General features: G+C 42.3%; 1 protein-coding gene across 3 annotated transcripts in view; it reads left to right on the top strand.

The window, feature by feature from the left end:
* The window catches only part of LOC109470595 (protein KIBRA-like), a 45268-nt gene extending 24975 nt beyond the window's left edge, over nt 1-20293 (top strand). For 2 of the 3 annotated variants that reach the window (XM_019769564.1, XM_019769566.1), the window contains exons 6-24: nt 5677-5756; nt 7939-8018; nt 8815-9085; nt 9672-9745; nt 10373-10615; nt 10979-11068; nt 11329-11506; nt 11919-12420; nt 12816-12942; nt 13294-13455; nt 13857-14049; nt 14474-14632; nt 15054-15395; nt 15715-15870; nt 16342-16443; nt 16766-16858; nt 17205-17348; nt 17682-17812; nt 18204-20293. In XM_019769564.1, coding sequence (XP_019625123.1) covers nt 5677-5756; nt 7939-8018; nt 8815-9085; nt 9672-9745; nt 10373-10615; nt 10979-11068; nt 11329-11506; nt 11919-12420; nt 12816-12942; nt 13294-13455; nt 13857-14049; nt 14474-14632; nt 15054-15395; nt 15715-15870; nt 16342-16443; nt 16766-16858; nt 17205-17348; nt 17682-17812; nt 18204-18276 — 3200 coding nt within the window. In that variant the 3' untranslated portion in view covers nt 18277-20293. Of the gene's footprint in view, nt 1-2284; nt 2334-5676; nt 5757-7938; nt 8019-8814; nt 9086-9671; nt 9746-10372; nt 10616-10978; nt 11069-11328; nt 11507-11918; nt 12421-12815; nt 12943-13293; nt 13456-13856; nt 14050-14473; nt 14633-15053; nt 15396-15714; nt 15871-16341; nt 16444-16765; nt 16859-17204; nt 17349-17681; nt 17813-18203 lie in introns of all 3 variants that reach the window. The other variant, XM_019769565.1, reaches the window with a different exon arrangement.
* Nucleotides 20294-20824: the final 531 nt, after the last annotated feature.

The following is a 20824-nucleotide window of genomic DNA, read 5'->3' as shown; positions in this document are numbered from 1 at the left end:
CAAACCTTCAGTGATGCAGATGGAGCTAAACAACTTTCAAGACTGGTCCCTTCACAACCACATGCTGCTAAACCCGGACAAATGCAAAGCAATGGTAATCTGCTTTATGAAATATCCACCCCCGCTTCCAGTCCTCACCATCAACCAAACGCAGCTAGAGGTAGTTTGTGCCACATGTCTCCTTGGGGTTTGGATCCAAAAGAACCTAAAATGGGATATGCACGTAGACAAGACCATCAACAAGGCTAACGGACGGCTGGCCATGCTACGAAAAATTAAACGTTTCAGCCTATCCACTGAGGACCTACTACAAATATACATAACCTACGTCAGATCAGTGCTAGAGTACTGTGTGCCAGTGTGGCACTCTGGTCTCACAGCAACACAAACCACGAGACTAGAAAGAATCCAGAGGAGAGCACTACGAACCATTCTTGGCATGAACTACACCGACTACAAGAGCGCTCTGCTCAACACAGGCCTGAAGTCGCTCCAAGAACGACGGGTGGATCTGTGCCTAAAATTTGCCAGAAACCTGAGCCCAGAAATGCTCCCACCGAGAACTGGAGACAGCCACGGCATCACCACCAGGAACTCTGACAAACTAAGAACTATTAAGTGCAAAACTAAGAGATACAGAGACTCCCCCATTCCGTACCTAACAAGATTACTCAATAGCTGTTAATAGAGCTAAATACTACCGATTTTCCTTGTCCAGAATTCTCCTGCAATCTTTAATCCTTTCAATGCCACTCTCCCAATGAAATGTGGGTAGTTTGTTTGATTTTAGAACTACTAGTAATCGAAATTGTTGTTGTCTTTTTTAAATATCGAAATGTTCAAAGAAAATGATTATATAAGGATTCCCTACTACTTTTAATGCCACTTCTCTTAATGAAATGTGTGTAGTATTTTAGATTTTAAAACTAATTGATACTGAATTTGTCTGCTCTTAATACTTGACTTTTTGAAAGAAATTGATCATATGTGGAATTATCGCAAATTTAGTCTACAATTTCCGTAAATTATCGTAATCTGTGTAACACTTATAATTTGGATGTGATTCAATTAGAGACATTTTGTAAGTTGTACGTAATTCAGCCAAGTGGCTGCGAGGTATCAACTGAAATAAACCATTCATATATATTACCTTTGATTAAAATGAGCCCCAGACTGCTAAGTATTCCTACCGTGCTCTCGGTTTGAGCGCCCAGAATTGATTAATTAGGATACTTCCTGGTGGAGTTACAACAAGCCCATTACAGGTAATGACTGCTCCTCAAATGTACCAAATTACCTTAATGCTGGGCTATTCAATTCCCCAGTGCACTAGCTACCCCACCTCCCAGGGTTGGCTGTGTTTCACATCCAGCAAAGTCAATGCCACACCAAGTCATTACCTCAATTGGTTTTCAGACATTTTACGTTAATATCAAACACAAGGTCCAAATTAAAACAGAGGGCTAGAAGGAAAATTACAGTTTGACTATATTCACTCTGAAAATGTTTGTACCAAGTTACATACATTCCCTTTTGACTATGTTTTATGTGGATCATCCAGTAACTGTTGTATGTAATGGTTTTTGTATTCACCCTCTAAGCCTGTTTTGCTTCATATTCCAGTGCAAACAAGAAATCTACAACATCAAGCAAGAAAGATTGGCACTGGCACAAGATGAGGTAAGGGTCTTGTGGTTAAGACCTAAGTGATGACAACCTCACTTAGCTTGGCAACGTGAGAGGGACACACCCTAACGTGGCATCAGCACATTATTTGTCAATGAAGCAATGTTTCCGCAGAGATATTTCAACAGGAAATCCCCACAGAGAAATGTAATAATGTTAGCATTTTCCAATAAGTCATCGCTGGAATTAAGGCCTTTTGAAGTATGGGATTTGGCAAGTGTGCTATCGTGACGTCATGGTATCTTTTATCAAGGATGGAATGTTTCCTTTGACGATTTTTCAATAGAAAATCCCTGTAGAGAAGTGAAATAAAGTTAGTATTGGTTAGAATTTGAAGGTTAATCATATATTAAAGGCATTTTGCACCAAGTGCTAGACTTATAGTGTGAGTGCCCCTTTGCTTGGTTATTTGTTAGTTTTATCCTGTGCTATGGATGCTACAGGTGACTCCAGTGATTATGGAGCTGAGGGATACAGTTACACACAGGTGGTGTGCGAGTTCATAACAGTCTTACTGTCATATCCCTTCATAGTCAGGAAAGTATTTGATTTATTTGTCAAGCTGTGAAGAAAAAATGTTTGTTGTCTTTTTTTTCAGTTCCAGCACCTAAATGACGCCCTCCATGGCTGGAGGTCAAGTACTAGCTGTAAGTACAAACCAGCTTACAAGCTTACTAACAAACTCGAACATTTTCTTTGTACTGATTGTGAATAGACAAGTTTATCACATCATAGTTTTCTTTCTACACTGAACAACGTGGGTACTGTATTCCCTTTCTTATTTGGCCATTGCCATTGATTGCGACATTTTCACCTTTTCAAACAATCTCTTTGTTTAAGAAATACCACACATGTCACAGTTGCAGTGTAGTTGATCCAAAGCCAACATGAAATTCCCTTCCTGTTCTATCCCACTGATTGGAAATCTCTCTTTTACGCCTTCCCCCATCCTTTCCCTCAGTATTTCTCCTTTTTCCTAGAAAAAAAAGTTTCATCATCAGTGGGCTTGTTTGTGTCTGTCAGGAGTGCAGTGGAGACTAGCTCAGCACAACACAGTCCTGAGAGTGTGACCTGTAGTTATTAAGATCCCTGCTGACAGACAGGGCTCCAGCCCGCACCCTGATTTCATCATTGGACAGAATTTTTGTGCCCATGACTGACAAGTATAACAGCCACACAGTCAAAAATTTCTGCACTTCTTGTTGAATAAGAATGAAATTGGCTCAAGTTTCTCCAGAACTAAAGCAGGGGTTGAGAAGAGATGAGGGTAAAAATGTGGAGCTTGCTGACAGGTCTGGGGGAATGTTGCCTAATGACTGTCCTTCATGGCAGGCCTGGTGGACGATAACATCAGTAGTTATCATCACTGCACACTCCCGCTCCTATCAGCCTCACAGATCTGACTGGGCAGTAATGTTATCTGTCTCACAACCCCCTCCCCTTTCTTCACTTTGGACCTGAAGAAAGATGTACCAGACTTTTTTCTGTAGGCCTGGCCAATTTCTTTCCTTGGTTTTCAGACAAGAAGGTAGTAAGAGGGCTGGAGTCTTCATATTGACTCTCGACTCTAGAATTGTGTACCAAGGCACAGACTTCAGAATTGCCTGGTTTAGCATTTTTAAAGAAAAATACAGTAGAACAAACAAATTTAACTTGTAGACTATATTCTTCCCAACTACATTTTAATATATTTAACATAGTTTTTCAAATAGTTCCAATTTTATTCTAGATTGGCCTTGTCGACATTTGGTTTCTTTTTTGTTGCTTGAATTCTTGGTCCCCATTCTTTGAACCACAGGAAATAGAAACCTTAACCTTGAGATTTTGGTAAGAAATTGATCGAGATAGATACAGAGATGAGTTTTTGAAACCCGCAGGTAAAACCGATGCACAGGTGACCAGACCTTTCAGCTGTCTGTTTGGCCTGGAGCCAACCCTTGCCACTGTGGCCACAGCCTTTGTGTACTAATTACACAGTTGCCCCACACTCTCTTTACTTTACTCTTTTCTCCTGCAAACCTACGACAAAGACGGAGAATGCCAGGAATCTGCCCCCTGCCAAAACAGATGGGCTAACTATTAGCAGTCCTTTGTTTGAGCCAGGTTGGAATGCTCCCCGGCTAAGACGTGTTAAGCCTTCATTACGGCCGTCCCTCTCACCAGTGCATATATGCACTTAGCTACGCAGCACTGAAATATGCGGGATGGCGAAACCTGGCCAAGAAACTCACAGACAAAAATGGGAGAAGGGGGCTTGACTTCGCTTGTGTAGGACTCTCTCATTGACAAAAGAGTTACATAGGGTAGTGTGCATGTAGCTCCTTCACTAAAGTGATGTAGACACTAAGAGGGGAAGAACTCTCGTTATGTCAGACTAGTAAGTAGAACTCTGAATCAGCGGTCGTTCATTGTCAGTGTCCAAGATGGCGAAGAGAGAAACTCTATATAAAACAAACAATTTATAAGGATTTAGAAATCATTCAATGAATCTGGTTCTTGACGCACATCATCATTTGCATTAGAACGGCCTCTCAGACATTGAAACACCCCCTGTAATCACAGTGCCAGTGGCGACAGGGACAGCACGCGCATTGTCGGCCATTGTTTGAAAGCAGATGGGCCACAAAGATCGCTGACACCTGGGTAAAAAGAAGAATGTCCGGAATTAGTGGCCCTGTCAGAAGCCTTTGTCTAGACAGGTTGTGCCTTTGTTTGGCTGAATTTACACGTGGCGTGCCAGTTGTCAGGAGTGATTGATAACCGGTCCTTTGAAATCAATCAAGTGTTTATTGTGCAGTTATGATTCTTTAAAAAATGATGAATGAAAATGCAGATGTTTCAGTCAAGACCTTTCCTCTCTTGCATCAGCCATCAGAATCTACTAGTATATATGACCGATCGGTTAGCAATCCTGCTTTTGGACCAGAGGGTTCACAGTTGGAATCCAGCTTTCGTTGATCCCCCAACCTGCATGCAAGTGAGTTGCAGTCCTTCGGATGGGACTTTGGGCCACTGTTCATTGAGCCAGTCTTTTTTTTTTTTTTGGCCACAGCCAGTCAATATTGAAGTTTTACTCTCAAAATCTATAAGATTTGTGATCAATATAGGATATTACCAATACCCTGGACAACAAAAAGAAATTGGATTCCACACAGATATCCCAAAGGTCGAAGAGGCTTTTACCTATGACCTTGCATGTCTACCTTGAGATTTTTGTCTAAGAGAAGGTCTGAGGGATTAAAATTTTTTACTGGATGGCTTGGACCTTGGTACCTTTTCCAATTGGGCCAGAGAGCTACACAGATATCAGATAACAATAGGCAGGTGAGCAGTTGACAAGACAGTCATGTTTCTCAAGCACTGTCATGCAGAATGATGTACATACTCATTTCTGAGATCTATTCAAATCTCAAATTTACAGCATATTTGTTAATCTATGACATATCCTTTGGAAGTATATGCATTACTTTCAAGTTGCTCGAAGGTTCACTGACATTTTTGAAGCTTGGATTATAATTGCCCAAGTTGAAAGTTTAGTCAGCAAAATTTATTACCATTTTGTCATTTTGCCATATCACGTTCCCCACCTGTATGAAGTAAGCCTTTATGTATGACTTGATTTACGAAAGAAACCTTGTTTGTCATTTTGTTGCCGGACATACCAGCGTTCAGAAAACACCTGTCACACACAATAGAACCATTGTTATTGATAAGTTAAAGGCACGAGCCCTGTTGTGTGAAAGAGTAAACAACAAGTCTGTATCTCTGCTCCTTACGTACTATTAAGCCATGCTCAGCACTCAGTTAATTCTTATATATATGTAGCATATCGTTGAAGACAGTACATATTTAATTCTCAACAAATTTTGAACTTACTTGAAGAATGCAACCAGACTTGCACAGCTAAAGGTTGTAGATAGATAATCATAGGTCATTGTTAATTGTTGTTTGGAAAAAAGTGTAACCTGTACTTTTACTATTTCCCTACAGTGTGTTCCTCCTCATCTACAGCCAGCACCAAGTATGACCCCGACCTGCTCAAGGCAGAGGTGGCCACCGCCAGAACACGGGTAAGATATTGTTACAGAAACATGCTACTACACAGATTTACCAAATTCTGAATGTTTCATAATTTCTTTGTACCGTAAATAGCATTTTGATCAGTGTCTCTGTCAGCAAAAGCTCCAAACGGGATCTTTACTGGTAGAATCAGTGCAAAACAAGTCTCTACTCTGACATATACACAGATTTACAAAATGCTAAACATTTCAGTTTATTTCTTTGTAGTAGCAGTAATGGCTTGGACAGAAAACTGAATAGATAGCCCAACATAGGACACATGTCACATTTAGCTACCAACTCTCCAGGCATTATCCTCAGGCATCAAACCTCTGAACGTAAAAGAGCCCAACATACATATCAAAAAGGTGACCCAGTGTGCTTGACTGGAAATGTGAGCTGTAGCAAAGCCACAGTGCATCAATACCTGAAGGTAGCACCATGCTTCACCTTACTTGAGGTGAATGTCTGTTTTCCCTTACTTACTGCCAATACTGGGATCATCAAAAGGCTGAATGTTGGCCCTGAAGTTCAAAGTCACTTTCCAGTCAATCAGCATTAGTGCACATATAATACAGATCCCGTCCATTAACACAGTTGTACCTTTTAACAACTGTGGCCTTGAACTTGAAGGAAACAAAGACGCCGACTTCTTCAAAAGATCATTACACCTGCAGGTGGTGTGTAGGGATGTGACAGACACAATGCCAAGGTCAGACCTGCCATGCTCTAGTAAACATGGCTGGTTGTCAAACATGCCAACACAATATACTTCCTCTGGGAACCCATTATAGTCCATGGACTGGGGACAAAAAGACAGTGTTTTACTTCTAAATCAAATGAATTTAATTTGCTGGTTTGGTTCTCTGATTAAGAAAAAAGATAATGCTATACATAGGTTAACTTGGAAACAGCCAATTTATGTCCTGGTACAGAATGTTTCAGAGAGTGAGTACAGTAAGATTCGAGTTTGGCTGTCATTCCTCTAAATCTGCTTCCATCTTCAATGATCTTGTTCACTCATTTGATGTCTGAACTGTCAGAGAACCATAGAAATGAACTGGTGTGGCCTTAGTCAGTTAGAAAACCACCAGTTCTCTGCAGTTTCATCACCATTGGGAGAAGAGGAAAGATTGGGACGTCTAGAAACCGGCAGAATGACTGGATTATTCTTCACGAACTTTGTATGACCTCCCATGGAAGTGACCCCTGTATGACCTTGAGCACAATACAAACATTGACTACCACATTTCTTACTTAGGGTGGGGACTAGAACTGAAAAAAAAAACTGTACTTTACAGATGAAGGATACTTCTGTGTTACTGGGGCAAAGGAGGTTTCTGTTAGAAGAATTTTTAGGTGTATGTTACACATACTTCCTGGCTCCCTGGGCTGGGAACGAGTGACAAAAGTAAAGCGTTCTAGACGTGTAAATAAAACAGCTGTGACAGGACGACGGTCGGTGTAATTAGAACGTGGAGTGGCCAGAAGTAACCTCACGTTTTTTTTCGACGGCAGCTCAAATGGCGTCACTCACTGTAAATCAGAAATGGCACCATGGGTGGGTTGGACTGTCTACCCTCTGTGCACACTGGGAATGGAAGAGGGCCTGCATGCCCTTTTTCGGAAGGCGTAATCTGGCCTTTTTAGTCTTCATAATCTGTAGGCAGACTCCCCCAAAATCAACGTAATTCGTAATAGTACATTAGCCGCAAAGCATAAAGTCGCGATCTGCTCTGAGACTTTAATGTAGTTCGTAATCGGCGGCGAAAATTTTGCGTAATTCGTAATCACTACCCCCCATGCAGGCCCTTATGGATGTTAGCATTCTGAGAAATGAATGTTGATTAGGGCAGATTTTGGCACAAGTTATCAACAATACCACATGTGTGAGCAAGGCCACACAAGCAGGACTGAGGACATACCTGGCATCAAACTCATACGGGCTATAATTCAGCTGTCAGGTTTTGTAAGATCTCATAAATCGAATTACTTATTTCTTGGACCGAATCATGAAAATTGAGTTGGACAAAAAACTGTACCAAGTGAAGAGACCTGTTTCTGATTGAAAGACTATCAATGCAATTCTTTCAGCATTAACTTATCATATAATCATAATATCAGCCCAGACCGAATCTCTGCCAAGTTCATTGATTGATTGATTGATTGATTGATTATTTGATTGATCAACAGGTTGGAAGACTTAAGAGAGAGGTGGACCAAATGCGGTCAGAGCTGTACTACAAACAGAAGGGGGTGGACACACTACAAGCGTGAGTAACGTTTCTTAACATGCATTAACTATGACTTTATTTTTCGGCATATTCCAATAGTGCAGACCCAATCATCCTTTAGTGATCATGACAACGCTACCATTACATTCTTTCTATCCAGAAACTTTATTGATTGCCATGCTGGACTAGTTTTGCTTTAGAAGTAGACAGACACTAAATGAGCACCGGAAAGAAAGGATGTACTTGTATACGTACTAGTGCATGCTGCACTGGCATGATGGGTTTCTTAAGGTCAGTGCACTCTGTTATATAGTTGGATTTTTAGGATCTCAAAATGACAGGGTTGTCAAAATGACAGGGTCATGAACTATGAGTAAGACATTGTTTGACGCCACAGCTTGAGTGATTAGTGCACGCTTGCTGACAACTTGGTCTTGACTATTGTCAGTCTTGTAGATTCTTTGTGAAAATGTGGAAAAGAACTGAAATTAGGCCCCTGACTGTTTAGAATAGGATTTTCCAGTTACATGAAACATGTAGATTATTCGCGAACCTGAACTGGATAGAAATACGTACATAACCAGTTTTCTACTTCAGGGGATAGTTTCAGAGTACAGTATCTGAATAACCGCCTTACCTGTTCTATTCCGTGCAGAGTTGAAGCAAACATGGTAACCTTTGTTCAGTCATTTGGAAGGGGACAGTTACAGAGTATCTGAAGCTCTGAGGAAGGTGTCTGATAGACACTGAAACATCAGCAGCTTAGGTGAGAAAATTTGGTCGTGTAAAAGAAAAGCCCTGTATCCAACCTCTGTTTGTGTTCTGTTCCGTGCAGAGTTGAAGCGAAGATGGTGAACGGGCACGGTAACTACCAGCGGGACGAGGCCCAGGCCATCATGGAGGAGCTGCGGGCCATCCAGAAGAACCTGACCCTGCGGGAGAAGGAGAAGGCGGACCTGATGCAGTCCCTGGCGCGCCTCAAGGAGCTGTTCCGGGGCAGCGCAGAGAACCTGCAGGCCAGCAGCTGTTCCCTCAACCTGTATGACAGCAGCAGCTCGCTGGCAGCCAGGTCCAACACAGCCTCGCAGACAGACGTCACAGGAGAGGTCAGCACGCAATTATTTGTTTCTCTAAACAACAGTCCACATACCAATTATCAGAACAATCCATCTAAGCCTTCTGGTTTATTATCTTACTTGCACACACACACACACACACACACACACACACACACACACACACACACACAAATGCCTCACTGGCAGCCAGGTCCAACACAGCCTCACAGACAGATGTCACAGGAGAGGTCAGTGCACAATGTTTGTGTTTCTAAACATTGTATGACCCAAAATCTAGTTATTTTGAGGTCTCATCAAGAACAATCCACACACCAACTATCAAGACAATCTTGGGGGTCCGGGGGCCATATTTTCACACACACACACACACACACACACACACACACACACACACACACACACACACACACACACACACACACACACACACACACACACACACACACACTTGCAGAGTCACACACACACTTGCAGAGTCACACACACACTTGCCACTGAAAACTCTGCAGCAGAAGAATTTTAGTTTTGTCACTGTATATCATAAATGGATAGAGTAAAATATGAAGTACAAATTTTTGTCACAGGGTATTACATGTTTTCTCTTTTGTTTCAGTCATTCCAGTCGCTAGGTGCCAAGCTAGCAGAGAGAGCACGGCTCAGGCTACAGTACGATGAAGCCAAGAGAAGGTACGTTTCCCCCACTACTCAAGATGTACAGTACATCTTTCCCATGTCATGAGAGCCCTCTGGTGGCCAAGTTAGGAACTGCAGTATAGGCAAGCCAAGTGCTTGTCAAAGTGAACTGTTCTGAATGGTATGGAATGTTTCATGAAGTGGTTAAAACCTTTGCACAAGTAAACATAATAAGGTTTTAAGCTTCATGTACATTTTTGTATACAATTCACTTTAGAAGAGTCATGATTTCCTGCTCTTATTATTCATTTTATTGGTTCAGCTGTACAAAATTGACAGCCGGGGTTGCCCAACTAGTTACAAGACTATTTTAAAGGGCAAACCCTGACGACAAGGACAACAAGCTACATAAGAAAAGGACAAGACATTAAAATCAAAGTCGTCAACTCATTACATCTACAGGATTATCTATACGTAGATACACATAGGCTTTATCTAAAGGGCACTGATCTTATGTCTGGCAAAAATTCATTTTTTGTACCTGAAATTTTTCTTCCCCACGTTTTAGGCTTCATGTACATTTTTATAAATAATTCACTACAAAAGAGTCATGATGTCCTGCTCTTATGTCCGCTTAAAAGTCATTTCTTGTACCTGGAATTTTTCTTTTTTCTCCCCCAGAGTGGCGAGATTACAAACGGACCTTGCCGAGATTGATGACCAGGTGTTACCGGGCGTGGCGGACTGCGACAAGGACCGCCTGCTCCTTATCTCCGAGAAGGAGAAGCTCCTCAAGGAGCTGAAGAGCGTCAACCCTCGGAAACGGACGGAGGAGGACCGTGAAAAGCTGGCGGATAAGAAGCGCCACCTAGAGGAGGAACTGAACAATGCAAAGGAGATGTCAAACAGGGTCATATCTGATAGGTGAGGATATTTAGATGTGGGCTTGACTAGAAAAGAGTCTAAGACTGTGGGTTTAACACATGCAAATCTTATTTTCTGCCCATCATTATTTCTTTAAAATCATCAGTAGAAAAACATAATTTTTACTAAAAATCCCACTCGTGTCTCTGGGTCATTCTGCATGTTAGTAATTTACAATCTTATGTATGTAACAAGGGTACTAGATAATGACTTAGCTTGAATGTTTTCAGCCCATAAGTAATGTATTTCCTGCATGTGTTGTATAATAAGTTCCCCAGGCCCATCCCAAAAACAGTGGCCAACCCTGTTTCGACAAAAATACAGTTAACAATAGTCATAACAAACCAACACATTTTTCTGCAGGTTAAAGTTGCAGGAGAAGAGGAACACACTACTGCAGCAGCTGCAGGAAGCCACCAGGCTGCTCACATACCTGGAAACACAGATCAAGAGGTAGGATTGTTTGACAACTCAGCAACCATAATCATGAAAATTATTTGTGACAAAAAAAACACAATAGTACAAGAGCATTGGACTGTACCAAGCTACCACTGCTGGTGTACATGTAGTTGCTGCAAGTACATGTACAGCACTGTACATTGTTGTTAAGAGAAGAATATGTCCCAGCATGTAAGTTTACCTTTGCCTGTTTAAGTTCAGTTTCAGCAGGTGAAAGTACATTTTGCATTAAATCGTCTTGTCTGCATTCTCAGCATTTCAACAAGCACGCTGTCCATTTCCTCTGGGTCGTCCCGAGGGTCGTTAAGTAACGCGTCCAGCCGGGGTTCCCTCTCGGCCGCGTCCAGTAAAGGCTCGCTGAGCTCCCTCAGCTTCACCGACATCTACGGAGCTCCGCAGAATGATATCAGCTTTAGAGACCTCAACCAGAAGGTACGTCATTGTTAAAAATTTTGATGTTATTCTTTTTGTTGTTAATGCAAGCTACACTAAGCTTTCTTGGTTTTGCTCAGCATTGACTAGGTATTTGTTGTAAGTTTTCCTCAGCGTTGTGATTAAGTGTGATTCATTCTGTTGTTAATGCAAGCTACGTGCCAGGAAAACGTAGGTTTTCTTGGTCTGCCTCAGCAACTTTTGTCGTGAGATGTTCAAAGCAATCGTATGTTCGTTTACAGTATAAAAGGATGTTGAATGTTAATAATTAATTTACACAATTTTACAAAGTTGGAGGATTGCAAGTGGGAACCATAGCTAGCTCAGGTTACTCTGTTCGGTTGGTAATTAAGCTCTGGGGTGCAACCTGTTATAAAGATTTGGTTTAATCTAGTTTTTGTATGTCCTGTAGGTGGAGGGCCTGTTACAACAAGGAGGATTTATCGAGAGATTCCGAACGTCGATTTCCCCCATCCACGAGAACCAGGTGTCGGGAGCCTCCTCCACAGACACGCCCATTTCCCAGGGACCAACTCTTCAAATTAATAGCAAACCGAACGACACGCCCAAGTCGTTAACCTCGTTATCGCCACGCTCCTCGTTATCTTCCCTCTCCCCGCCCGGGTCGCCCTCGGGGGCGGACGCCGTCGGCGCAGCGGACTTGTTTCCCGCGGTGGGCGGCGGGGACTTCGACCAATCGCAGGTGGAAGCCAAGCTGGCGGAACTCAGACTGATGGAGGCGCAGGCGAACCTGGAAAACTCGCCCGACGGGAACAGCTGCCCCGCGAACGCGAACACAGACTCCTCGAGAACTGTCGGGTGCAGCACGGACTTGGAACTGGACTTCTCGCGACCCATGGACATTAACAACATTATCAACAGCCCCCTGAGTCCTATTAGTGAGGGGATAGCAGGTAAGGAACTGCACAGTTCAGTCTGTTTTTTTTTTGTAGTTGAGATGTACGATAGTTCTTGGAAATACACCATAACAAATTTTCAAACCGTAGCCAGGGGGGGATTTGTATCTCTGGTTTTTCTTTTGAAATCCTCTCAAAAATGCAGGAAATGCCATTTCAGAAGGTTCAATTTTCAAAATTTTCCAGGGCCCCCCTAGAAAACTTGCACCTTTGGCACTTGCACCTACAGCACTCACTGGTCCCTTGGACAGTAGAAAGAACCCCCCAGCCAAAATCCCAGCTATGCTGGGGCATGCTGGGTGTCCAATAAGAAATCAGTGTAAGTGAAGTACTGTTGTGCAGTTAAAACTTTTCCGTCTTTCCTAATGCTCTTTCCTTCCCCCCGTCCCCAGGTGTGGACTTCCCTGAGTCGGAGGAGTCAGCGCACCTGTCCGCGGGAAACCCTCGCAGCGTCTCCGCTGCCATCTCGGACGAGTCTGTCGCTGGCGACAGCGGTGTCTTCGAGGCTTCCACAAAAAGGTGCGTTAACCCTTGTCCTTCTGGCATTTTCATGTTTAACCAAAGGAAAACATAGTATTTTTGCTCAGTTTTTTCCTCTTTTTCCTCTTCTTGTCCAAACAAATAAGGTCAATGACCTGGATCAGATGGCTGTCACCATGGTAACTGGTGTTGGGTTACATCTCATGTTGCAATTTTATAGCAGGAGGGATTTAGACTCCTGTCTGACCATATATATAAATGTGTCTGAGTAAGAATGAACAGAGCAGACCATATGCTTTGCAAATGTTACCTTTCTAGTTTGGTTATGAATTTCTGGCACATCTGTCAAATCCCAGGAAATCTAACAATTTTGTGCTTTTTGCATTGCAGGCCGGGGGAGATGGACGAGGTATTCTGCGACAATGAGATTAATCTAGAATCAGCACAAGTACAAGTAGGACTCAAGTACGACTTCACAGAAGGCCAGTTAAGCATCCGAGTGGAACAGATTCGTAACCTCTCAGCATTAAACGTGGAGCAGGGCAACCAGATGTGAGTACTGTGTTACATATACTTCTATTGAGAATGTTTTCCCACGGCATTAGAGCTACAGATAGAATTGAATATTATTGATGAAAGTGAAAGATAAAAATGTATTGTGTTGTCATTGCAATGCTGATTGATACATATGTATCTGATATGTTGGTCAATGCCGGAAATACTGTTCAGGATCACCAAAAAGTTTGTATGCATACATGTAGGTTGGCAGTAGTAAACGTTTGTAGTACAAAGCAGATCCAGTCAGCATTTTAACCCGAGGCTCCTTGATTGCCCTGAGGAAGAATGATGATTATGGAGAGTCACTGAAACATTGTGTGAGGTACCAGTTGTAAATAAAGAACTTTGTTGGGAAAGGTACAATATGTCCTAACCCTGTCCCGTGCTGTCCACAGTTGTGTCCGTGCGGCCCTGCTGCCCTGCCCGCCCAACGCCAACTTCACCTTTGCCACCAAGCCGACCTCTGACCTTGCCAACCCGGTGTTTAACGAGCTGTTTGCTCTGCCTGTGATGGAGAACACGCTCTACACCAAGACGCTGCAGATGCACATCTGGGCCCTCAGCACTGAGCAGGAAGAGGACTGTCTGGTGAGAACTTGTCTTCAGACCTATTTTTAGACATGGCCTCTTGTTCATGTACTATGTATATTATCAAATGGTGTTGTATAAGCCTACACGAGTTGGACGCGGGAAGTGCACATGGAAATAAAGACTCATTCATTCATTCGTCAAAAATCACAATACACCTCATTCAATGCAATTCCAGGGCATCGAAACAAAAAAATATTCTGAATGAGGAAATCTGTCTGATATTGACCTTTACTGCCAGTTCTTAGCATATTTTCCTCATAATTTAATAATGGAAGTGTTTGTAATAGCCCCTAAACAACCTACGTGGGGTTACCTTTATCTTTTGGTACCATGAAGAAGAAATATTTTTGTAGTGCAATTTTATTCTTATTTTGCTGGAAACTTTGATGCTAGATGCTAACTAAACCTTGTGCTGCTGCAGGGCTGTGCCCAGATCAGCCTGGCAGACTTTGACGCCACGTGCGGACCGGCGGGCACGGTGCGGTGGTACAACCTCCTCAACTTCAAGTTCCTGCAGTGCGAGAGCCGCAAGTGCAGCGGGGGCTCCCTGTCCGACAGTCCACAGGCCTCCACTCCTGTGGTTAGTATGCTTGTACTGCAGAGATGATGTGGTGTCTTGTGATTTTGATCACCTAGATTTAGTGTCTCCTTTCTCAGTTCTGATCATATGAAAAAAAGACCTTATTTACCAGAAGATTTTTTTTCTCTTTTATACGCTAACGTAAACAATAGCCTGGGTTGTAACATTATAACACTCCTGGCTAATCATTAGTTTACAGCAACTAAAAGGTGCCAGCTACATGTAGAAGTCCTGATGGTGGAAAGAAGATGCTGGTGTACTCTTGTTTTAAATAACTGGAGGTTGTTGCAGCATGTTTCAAATGACTGGAGGCTGTTGCAGCATGTAACTTTAAGTCTCCTTTTTGGCTCTAATTAAAAACGTTGTTGTGTGGATTTTTGCAGTTTCTCGTGACCTTGATGGTTTTTCTTTTCGTCAACAGATCCTGGAGGAGCCGGCTGAGCAGTCTGACTCGGTGAGTAGTGAAGTGAGCAGGCCTCACCCCACCATTGCAGAGGAGGACGTCGCGCCAGCCGCGCAGGACACACAGGACAGCTCCCTGCACAGGGGCTCCCCCTTACAGATCATCGAGGAAGTGCAGCAGGCGGGGTTAGACGACACGCTGACGCCCCGGGGAGGCAGCGACACGCCCACGCCGCAGGACTGTAAGAGGCTGGCTCAGGAGGAGGGTTCGCCGTCACGAGAGACGGACACGCCAACACCAGGCAGCCAACCACAGACAGGAACACAGCCCACGCTGGAGGATATTGTCATGTGTGATAAGGTGAGTTAGGGCTTTTTTTATACTACTTGTCTCACAAGATGTGACTTTAAAGTGAGTGAGTGACTGACTGACTGACAGGATGGATGGATGAATGAGTGAATGAACCAGATTTAATGAATGTGCTGCAGCTGTTAAATAATTGTACTTAACTAATTCTAGATGTTAAATATTTGTGATATTTTAGATACATGTACAGGAAGCAATTAGTAGCATTCGGCAAGGAGGATAGACCTTGCTGCACATGTATGTGTACCAAACTTATAGAATAAATGTAACAACACTTTTAATAATACTTTTATCCGCTGACCATTTGTTCTAGGAGACCAACACAGAACAGCTGCTGTCCCCAGACGATGCTGTCCACAAGGGCAGAGCCAAGCGCAGCGACCCCCTGAGGAACAGCACGATCGTCCGCTCCAAAACCTTCTCGCCTGGCAACCGTGTCAACAAACAGTCGGGACAGTACGTCTGCAAGGTCAGTAGCCAATCACAGCACTTCCTGAGAAACTGTCAATTAAAGCAGTCTTGATCAGAGTAGACTTATTATCTGCAGAGTGATTTTCTAACAACAACAAGGTCCCGTGATTGAGGCCACACCTGGAGCACGTTTAAGATCCATTGCACACTCACCCCCTTATTGAAAAGAGTAAGGTTTCTTCACAGTATGAGTGGTTTAAACCTTACAGTCCTGTCTTACGCAGCTTGTACTTACTGTACAAAACTGGTGTGTTGCGCCTGAAGGCGGTTTACCAGTTATGCAAAACAAGCAAAGACATCACTTCTTCAGTAACTAAAAATCAAAATATTTCTTTTTCCAAGTTCATCCAGTGAGAAAATCAAGTATCATGTAGTGTCTCAGGTCTCCTCTCTGGCCAAAATCATACATGTCCAGTTGACTATATGTATGTGCACAACTGAACTCTTGTTCTCATGTTTCTGTGCTCAGTTGAACCGTAGCGACAGTGACAGCTCCATGCCGCAGTACAAGAAGGGGCCGTTCATCCGCAACTCCATGGAGAGAAGAAGCATGAGATGGAAGAAAAACATGGTGAGCATTTAAAGAAACAAGTCGGCTTAATGCAAAGTACAGCCTCTGTCTTTGTTATCTTGAATTTTGTCAAAACTTAGTTGGATTTTCCAAATGCAGTGTTCTAGTCAGCTTTCTCTGTTTCTATCTTTGCCCCTCATGACGGACAAATATTTTATGAAAAATCCATCATCTTTGTCAGACGTGCAGAAATATGGAAAGACCTGTCATCAAACTTTTAAAACAAAAGTGCGATGACAAAAAAATAGTGCTGGCTAAATGTTTAACACCAAATGTTTAAGATGACAAGCATTAAACGATTATTACATGTGTCATTCTGTAGCAACAAGCTGCATCGAAGGCCCAGAAGGACAAGAACAGCAAAAGGACGTCCTTAGACCTGGAGCTGGACCTGCAGGCTTTCCGCACCAAACAGGTAAGACATCATCATTCGTGTTCCTTTTGCTTTAGTCCTAGTTACACTTCAGAACCTTCCCCTGACCACCAAGCAACCAAGGCAGGCTGAAGTTTCAGAGCAGTCTGACCAGATTTAGGCCATACCTACCTTTCTTTCTATATGAATAGAACTAATTTAATTAACTCTGAGGCAAATATAACTCTCAAAGACTAGTGCTCCTGAAAGCCAGTCAACCATGGCCGAATCTCCCATCTACAGCCAAATGTTTTGAACATTTTGAAACATTCAGCCTGCGCAGCCAAACAGTAGGCGACTTCACCGAACACGCGCAAACCTCTCACAAACCTTGTTTGTTTGTTCGCAGGCTCAGATCGAGGAGGAGATCGTGCGTCTTAAGGAGATCAAGCAGCGTCTGGAGGAGCACCAGACCCGGGGAGACGGCCGGCTGCCCAACTGGGTCAGCGAGAACGAGCTCATGCAGAGACTTCTGGTCGACGCCGAGAAACAGGTACTTATTCATCAATCCATCCGTTCGTCCACCCATCCATCCAACCATCCAATCTATCTAGATCTATCCAGATCTATGTAGATCAATCTATTCATCTATATCTGCCTATTTAGATCAATCTTTCTAGATGAATCTATCTATCTAGATCCATCCATCCATCCATCCAGTCTATCTAGATCAATCTATTCATCCATTCATCTATATCTGCCTTTCTAGATCAATCTACATGTATCTACATATATCTATCTAGATCTAACCATCCATCCATCCATCCTTCTATATCTGTTTGATCAATCTATCTATGTTTTACTGATGGGGTGCATATTTTTCCAGCTGGCCCGGAGAATGGGGGAGTGCGCAGAAGAGGAGAGGAAGAGACAAGACTTCTTAAAACGAGCCAATAAGGAGATGGCGCGCCTCCGCAAACAGAGCAGCAAGGACCAGCCTGAGAAGGCTTCCTTCAGGTATGTGCATTCATCATTAACTCCAAAAATCAGTTACCGGTATATTGTTAGATGGTGAGGAAATGGCAATTAACTACATATTTAGGACTGTAAGCACAGCCTTTTTACTATGACTGGCCCATTTTTACAGACATTAGTTAATCCATGGTGCCTGTAACTTCTCAATTTAGTAATGGAAAAGAGACCCTGATGTAGATTCAGTGATTGCTTCAACTGTGAAAGGCAGAATACATGTTTACTACTCAAACTTGCTATCCAGAGAAATACAGAATAAACATAGTGGTTCAGAAATGAGCCAAAGTCAAACATCTGCTTAGAGTTTTTAATGCCTTTTCAGTTAAAATGTATTTACTAAACTGTGACTAATGAAACTGCACATTTCTCTCACCAGGGAGAAGATGGCATTCTTCACATCAGTCAACATTAACGTGCCACTGCCAACCTTGCCGGCTGATGACGTTTGATTGACACACGCCAATCAATCAATCCAGATGTACATGTCAAAATTTGTGATAAACAGATTGGAAAGTCGGGTCTCGCCTCCCCCCTGCACAACAAATGGTACAGTCGCATACTCAACGTGTGGTTTTGCTTTCGGAGTGTACCATTGTGCAGGAGGGGAGGTGTCTCCCTCACACGGACTGACTAGTCAGGTTTGATTCTTGTAAAGCTGGGACAAAAATGAAGACCCAAATCGGCAGAGTTTCACACGATATGTGATATTCTGAGCTGACTGGTCAGTACCTTTCTTGTACAGTTTCCCTCACTAATCATTGTACATATATACAAGAGTATGTATACATAGCAGTAATTCTTAATGGTTTTTGTACCATACAGTCAATGATATCAGTTGGGATACCCTAGATAATGTATTATTCACATGCAGAGAAAAATTCCCCACTTAGATAGTAGGGAGACCCACCTGGTGATAGTGGTTGGCCCCGATATGGTCCAATCATCATGCCACAAATGACTGCCTTTGGGCCCAAGCATTTTTCTAGAGGGGTGTGACGGATATAATTCACCACAGGAGGAGAGAGACGAGTCTTGTTAAGTAGCTAGGCGATTTTTTTGTAAAGTGTTGTACGATTTTTTAGGCACCTTTCTCGGGTGTCCTGAAGGCAGTTGTAAGTACGTATGTAACTTGCTAGTAGTGTACATTTTTACCACTGGATGCTCTACAACTCCTTTGTGTTGTCCCATCCCCCCCATACCTCACAAACAATATTGCAGTTCCTGAAATATTGATAATATACAGTTTAGTGTTGAAGCCAGGAATCAGCAGATGTTGATGTTTTAAGATATTTGTAATGTGCCTCATGCGAATCTATGTACCTAGCTGAGTCAGAATTAAGTCTGGCGGTCCAGGATGTGTTTCATATCAAAGTGCTGTATCACTCCATTCATTTTGTATCCGCTTTTTGTACAGACGTGCCTATTTCTACTATAATTCCATATTTATTACATCATGTACAAACAACATAGTCCTCTGTGAGTGCTCATAACTGCCACCCCTGTCTTATTGGTACAATCCAGCTACCTTGTCTAACGTTTTTTTCAGCTGGATTAGTTTGGGGAGGGGAAGGTGGCCGTTGTGAACATAACACAAGAGGTACATGTAAATGCTGCGTTAGAACTTACAGTCTTTTTAATTCAAGATGCATGAAGGACATCCCAAGAGAACACATGTACGTATCCTGCTCTGTCCACCACAATGGAACAAAATTCATGCCTTCAATATTCAAAGAAAATAGTGTATAGGCCAGTATACTTTATTACCTGGGACCACCTCAATTGCCATTGCAGCAAGGACTACAGTGCCTTTCTATATCCAACTACCCTGACGTACGTTTAGATTTAAATTGTGTAAGTCTGTATTAACTGGAAATGGGTTTGCTATGAAATACTGTAGGAATTCCCATATGCACTGGTTCAATGAAAATGACTTTTCCTTGCCCCAATATTGGATATGATCATATTTGTCCATACTTAAGTAGGGAAATATTGTCACAAGCAATCCTTTATTATTACAGTTGTGTGATGATAAGTAGAGAAGATACAGTAGCTTGCATTCTCAATTGTAGCATACTTGATGTCGCAATGCCCAATTGTTACATTTAGATTGCAACATTGTGTCACAACCATGGCCTACTGCAGATTACCAAGTAGATGTTGGAAGGGAAGGTTTTAATGTTTTCTGGCAGCCCAACTTTTGTATTAGGAAAACAGGACAGCCAAAAAACACCACAATCTTCTCTCCCGACACCTGCTTGAAAATTACCCTTCTTACTCATGTTGTAAACCAGATCGTCTCCTATCACACATCTTGAGGTTTTCCCAGTTTTAAGTCTGTCGTTAAGACGCACCAGAAGTTGTAGGAATTGTTTGGCCATGCGAAGGTGTCCAGGTGGCCAGGACTCATGTACACTCCTCCCTACTGTATCCTAAATTAAAATATGACTTTTATATTTTGCATAACAACTGGTCTGAGTCGTCTCTTCTTTTTTTTTAAGTTTCCTGTGAATTTTGTGAGTGAAAATGTGATCCGGATAAGGACTGCTTTGTGCTTTCTTCCCTCCAAAACTATGTTTGTTAAATTTCTGCGCCATGCATATGCACTCATTATACAACTTGCATAATGATTACCTTTTCTAAAAATAATCATAATTTCTTGACACAAATGTACACCAAAAATTAGTTATCATCTGAACCAAACAATTGTGAATTAAATCGAAAGATAATATTAATAGTAGCTCCCATGCAAGTACAATGTATAACAATGTGTTAATGTATATCTATACTGTTGATGAAACAAACATAAATAATATACTATAATACATGTGTATAATATTATAGTAATAATGTAGCAGCAATACAGAACATAGCAGCAAGCTATGGTGTCCGTAACAAGTTAAATTCACAGCTACCACCAACCATAAAATAAAAGCAACATCATTGCAAAATACTATAGCAGTACATCCTCTATCCCATTAAAAAAAACAGAACTAAATT

The sequence above is a fragment of the Branchiostoma belcheri genome, unplaced genomic scaffold (assembly GCF_001625305.1).
Source record: "Branchiostoma belcheri isolate BF01 breed outbred unplaced genomic scaffold, Haploidv18h27 scaffold23, whole genome shotgun sequence".
In the NCBI taxonomy this organism is placed as follows: Eukaryota; Metazoa; Chordata; class Leptocardii; order Amphioxiformes; family Branchiostomatidae; genus Branchiostoma; species Branchiostoma belcheri.
The sequence above is the reverse complement of the archived record's forward strand: the minus strand, read 5'-3'. Positions and strand labels throughout refer to the sequence as shown.